The sequence below is a fragment of the Hesperophylax consimilis genome, chromosome 2 (assembly GCF_061612785.1).
Source record: "Hesperophylax consimilis isolate HC1 chromosome 2, BYU_Hcon_1.0, whole genome shotgun sequence".
In the NCBI taxonomy this organism is placed as follows: Eukaryota; Metazoa; Arthropoda; class Insecta; order Trichoptera; family Limnephilidae; genus Hesperophylax; species Hesperophylax consimilis.
This window is the reverse complement of record NC_142837.1, coordinates 30,640,169-30,644,984: the sequence shown is the minus strand read 5'-3', so window position 1 is coordinate 30,644,984 and position 4,816 is coordinate 30,640,169. Positions and strand designations below refer to the sequence as shown.

Genomic DNA, 4,816 nt, shown 5'->3' with positions numbered 1-4,816 from the left:
CAAGCCTGATGGACCTGTGCTAGTGGTATCGGCAACTAAAATTACGTGATTTACTATAAATAATACTACCTATATGGCAAATATTTGAATAATTTATTTTACGTGTATATAGCATTTATCGGTAAAATATCATTCATTGTCTTTAAAAAACGGGAATTAAATAACAAACATATTATATTAAATCTCCAAAGTCACACAAGTTGCAATCTGGACTAGAGATTCAACGTACAAACGCCGCATATTTATTATTAAATTAATATTAATATATTTTAAACAATAAATTATTTTCTTATATTGTGTTACCATTCGTTTTTTAATCCAAATAAATACTTTTTTTTAAATTGTAAGACGAAACTTTTACTTGTAAACTTTCGATGTCCGATTCTCGGTACCATGATATTGAATGATAATAAAATAATTTTACCTACCAATAAAATTTATATTTTGTTTCCATCGATGCCTGGAATCCATTATGAGAGAGAGCTTGCTCTTTCGCCCTTTTCATTTGCGTTTCGCGCGTGTTTATTCCCTATATTTGCCCCTTTTCTCCACTTGCCACACTTTTTCTCCCTACTGGCAACACTGTAGTGACGCGCATTTCAGGTCACGTGATGTTTTTGTTCATATGACTCGTAGTGCACCAGGTAGGGATTACCTGGATTCCAGGCATCGATGGAAACAAAATATAAATTTTATTGGTAGGTAAAATTATTTTATTTTGTGTTCCTTATCGATGCCTGGAATCCATTATGAGATGTGTCTGCTCTCACCTGGTGATCTGAAACTTGCGTTATATGTGATGCTATTTAAACTGGAGTAAAGAATGGAGCCATTGAGCACTGGAGGTGTTCGCTACCCGAGTGAGCGACCTCCCTTCGGTAGAATTTCCGGAAGGTGTGCTCAGATTTCCAATTCCCTCTTGTGAGTATCTCCTCTATAGGATAGTCTTCTAACCAGTTTAGAGAGGCTACAGCCGAGCGTACACTTCCTGGGGTTGCGTGGACTCCTGCTTCTCTGAGGACTGATTTAATCCACCCCCCTATTATTGTCTGCGTTGCAGGTTTTGCCTCTCCTGATGTGGTCACAAACAGGTGCTTTAGTAGCGGGCCTCTTCTGGCTTTAGAGAGAGCAACAACTTTCCTCAACCATTTAAGTGGGTTGATGTTTTCTTTTTCTGAACCCGTCAATTTCCAGCCTGACTGTTTGTGCTTGGCTGAATCGGTCTTTGCTTCGAAAACTGGCCACAAGGTGATCGTACTCCTCTTGTCGATAAAATGGTCTGGGGTAACTCTTAGGAGAGTTAAATCATGAACTCTCCTGCCTGACGCCAAGACGAGAAGTATTGCTGCCCTTCGTGATGCTTCAAATAGTGAGTCTTCTGCAGGGGGATTCTTGACCAACCAGTCTACCACCTGTCTTGGGTCCCAGATGGGGGCTTTCTCTTTGATTCCTCGTGCCATTGAGATTGCCTTGAGAACGTGTCTCACCAGAAAATCAGAACTGATTTTTCTCGCATTCTGAGCTGGGCCGCAAAATGTGACGATGGCTGATTTGTGGACCTGAATGGTCTTAGGGGCTAGACCTTCTCGAACAAATAAGTGGGCTAGATACCTGGCGACCATTGTTGGTGGGGGATTGTTGACATCCACGCCGTTCTGCGTGCCCCATCTACGCCACCTATCCCATGCAGGTTTGTAAGTCTTCAGTGTAGACTCTCTCCAGGATGAGTTGAGGAGTTGGCGTTCTTCCCGACTCCAAGATGTGAGGGCTTGATCCCACCAGCAATTCTCCACACCTCTAGTTCCAGATCCTGGATCCTGGGAGGAGGCAGTCCTGTCGACGTGTCTATTAGGACTCCCTCTAGACTTTGCAGGCGCATTGGGGGTTCGTCTGTTCGCTGTTTTAGGTCGCTTCTCCAGAAGGTCCTCTCCCATTTTGGGACGACTAGCAGAAACATGCCCCTTGCCTGATTTAAGTGTGCTAGTACTCTCGGAACGAGATTTGGCGGAGGGAATACCCATGCTAGATTGTAGTCCCAAGGTCGACTGAACGCGTTGGGAAAGCAAGCTGAGCAGTCGCTTGAGTCTCTGGATACGTAGGTTGGTACCACGTGAGCCGTGGCTGAAGCAAACAAGTCTATTTGCGGACAACCCCATTTTCCAAATATCTTTTCCGTCACCGGACTTAGTAGGTGCCACTCTGGGAGCTGTGCGCCCCGAGAGAGACGGTCCGCAATTCCGTTGTATCTTCCTGGAATGTATTGGGCTGTCAGAGATATCTCCATCTGGTCTACAAAATCTAGTAACTCCCGCGTTGTTTCTAGAAGGGCAAAGGATTTTGTGCCCCCTTCCTTGTTGACGTAAGCCACAACTGTCTTGTTGTCCGTCTGTAGTAAGACATTTGTCCCTGCCAGGAGATGAGCTTGGTCTTTGATGACCGCTAACACGGCGTATGCTTCCTTTCGGTTTGAGTGCCATAGTGCCTGCTCCCCCGTCCAATGACCCGCAACTGTGGTGTCGTCTAGTTGTCCTCCCCATCCTGTGTCCGCTGCATCTGTCGTCAGGAAGTGATGGAATGGGAGGGGTTGAATTGGGCTCGTGCTTCCGATGGCCCCTAGCCACCACTGTATGTCCTGCAGTGCTGCGGTGGACAGAGCAACCGGCCGAGACGGTTTCAGATGTTGTATGTGGCGGCTGAACCTTTGCAGTCTGCGGCAATGCAAGCGACCACGAGGGATAGCGAAATTTGCAAAGTTGAGTCTTCCTAGGAGACCTAGAACCTGCCTGGGAGAGCAACTGCCGACTTCCAAGGGAACCTGCAAGGCTTGGCGTAGACCAGAGTACTTGCGGTCGGAGAGAGACTTTTGGTCTGCTCTCGTGTCCCATGTTATGCCCAGGAACTCCAACTTTTGCGTGGGCGTCAGGATGCATTTCTCCAGGTTTATGCACCAACCTAGTTGTTGAAGTGTGTGCACTATAGTAACAACTTGGCGGGCCAGGTGTTCTCTGCACTGATTTGCTACTAAGAAGTCGTCTAGGTAGACTACTGTCCTCAGCCCCTTCCTTCTTAGCAGCTCCGCTACCCAGTTTGAGAGCAGCGAGAAGATCCTTGGCGCTGATGACAGGCCGAAGGGCAGACACGTCATCTGAAGGAGTTCTCCATTGTAGACGAGGCGCAGGAATTTCCGGTGTGATCTTGCGATCGGCACGTGGAAATAAGCCTGGGAGAGGTCTACTTTTATCATCCAATCGTCGGGTTGGAGGAATTCCGGAACCCGAAAATGGCTGAAAAGTTTGAAGGGCTTTGAATCTATGAAGACGTTCAAGGCCTTCAAGTTGAAGATGGGTCTGAAGGTGTGGTCTGATTTGGAGGTAAGGAACATACCTGACAGGAAGCTCGGAGAGTCGTCTGCTGCCTCCAGAATCTTTGACGCTTTCATCATTTCGATGTGCGCGGTCATGTCTGAGGACGACTTTGTCCTGAAATTCTGCCTGAGCTCGGCCGACGGGAGAGCTAGAGGAGGTTTGGACACAAAGTGAATCCTTGCTCCTTCCAGGATGTTCAGGATTAGTGGTGACGCCCCCAACTCCCTCCACACCTCCCGATATGCCTTCAGGCGTCCTCTCCAGAAGGGCTCTGGCCTCCAGTCACCTCCATCGCCTCCTACCCCGATCGCTAGTTGCCTTGCGAGAGGGTTCTTGCTTCTTGGTGGGCTGGCGATGTGTCCTATCTTTCTCTGGCCTAGGAGCGGGTCGAAAGGGCTTTCTAGGGAGTGAGGGTGGAACTTCCCTCACCGGCCTTGCCATTTGTAAGGTAGAGGTTTGTGGTTGACGGGGGGTATAGGACGAAGGTGCGACACTGACAACCTTGTCTCGTCCCCCGTTTGCCGCCAGTTCCTCTTTATTAAAGAGGTGACTGGAGCTCGGTGGGATCCTGGCGAGGCCTTCCCTGGTAAAGGGGTCTGTTATTCCCTCCAACAGGGCCTTTCGCCTACTTTGGAGACACTCAGATCGCCTTCCACATACAATTTGTAGGACGTTGTCCGTGATCCTACTGTATGGGGATTCCTTGGCGAACATCTCCTGGATTTTCTCGAACAGGGTCGAAGGGGTCAAGCAGGTGCCGGGATCGGCTGCCCAGTTTACCAGCGTCTGCATATTCCCTTTTACTGCCTCCGTTTGTGCTAAGATGGCATTCGAGAGAGCTCCCAGGGAACGATCCAGGGCTGGTGCAAAAGAGCTGTTCTTGACGAGCCTCTTCAGCTCTTCATTCACCTCCAGCTCTACGAAGGCAGGCGTGGCGGTGTAAGCCTTTTGGGTTTCGGCGTAGCGAACCCGCTACCATTCCTCCGAGTTAAAATGCTGAAGAGCCGAAATAACTCCCACTCTTCTCGCGTCCGCTTTCGGGATCGGTGCCTCTTTCACCACGGTGCTCGGGTTTCCGAACTCCAGAATGTTCTTCTGGGCGACTAGGCTGGCGGGTAGTTTTATGAACCCCGATCCTTCCCGCCGTGTACCTTCAGCGGGGTCTTCTCTCCCCGGATATTCCTCGAGTTCTACGCGACTGCCCATTAGGGCGTCCGTCAGAGCGGACACCTGTTGCGTCAGTCGTTCAACTCGCGTGTCCAGGTGTCTGTAACCCCTCTGACTGGACGAGGAATCGGAGTCCGAATCCTCGCGTCGGCGCTTGCGGGAATCTTGCGTTTGGTCGCTGTTGCCGACCGACGCCGCGTCATTATTTTCGATGTCACTCATTTGCGCAACAATCACAATTAAAAGACGACAAAACACTGATAAACACGATAAAACTATGAGTT

At 49.1% G+C, this 4,816-nt stretch overlaps 1 protein-coding gene across 1 annotated transcript; it reads right to left on the bottom strand.

Moving 5' to 3' along the window:
- Positions 1-806: 806 nt before the first annotated feature.
- LOC149425903 (uncharacterized) lies at positions 807-4,157 on the bottom strand. Its single transcript, XM_089643849.1, has 3 exons — positions 3,833-4,157; positions 2,108-3,741; positions 807-2,045 (listed from the first exon to the last, which is right to left on the bottom strand). The coding sequence occupies exons 1-3, from the start codon at positions 4,155-4,157 to the stop codon at positions 807-809; spliced, it is 3,198 nt and encodes a 1,065-aa protein (XP_089499975.1).
- Positions 4,158-4,816: the final 659 nt, after the last annotated feature.

Excerpts from the sequence above, each read along its gene's own strand:
- LOC149425903 (XM_089643849.1), bottom strand. The coding sequence starts at position 4,157 with ATGCAGACGCTGGTAAACTGGGCAGCCGATCCCGGCACCTGCTTGACC. Across the intron at positions 3,742-3,832 it reads ACCTTCGTCCTATACCCCCC|GCCAGAGAAAGATAGGACAC; the intron begins GTCAACCACAAA and ends ACCCGCTCCTAG. Across the intron at positions 2,046-2,107 it reads CTTCAGCCACGGCTCACGTG|TCGACCTTGGGACTACAATC; the intron begins GTACCAACCTAC and ends CAACGCGTTCAG.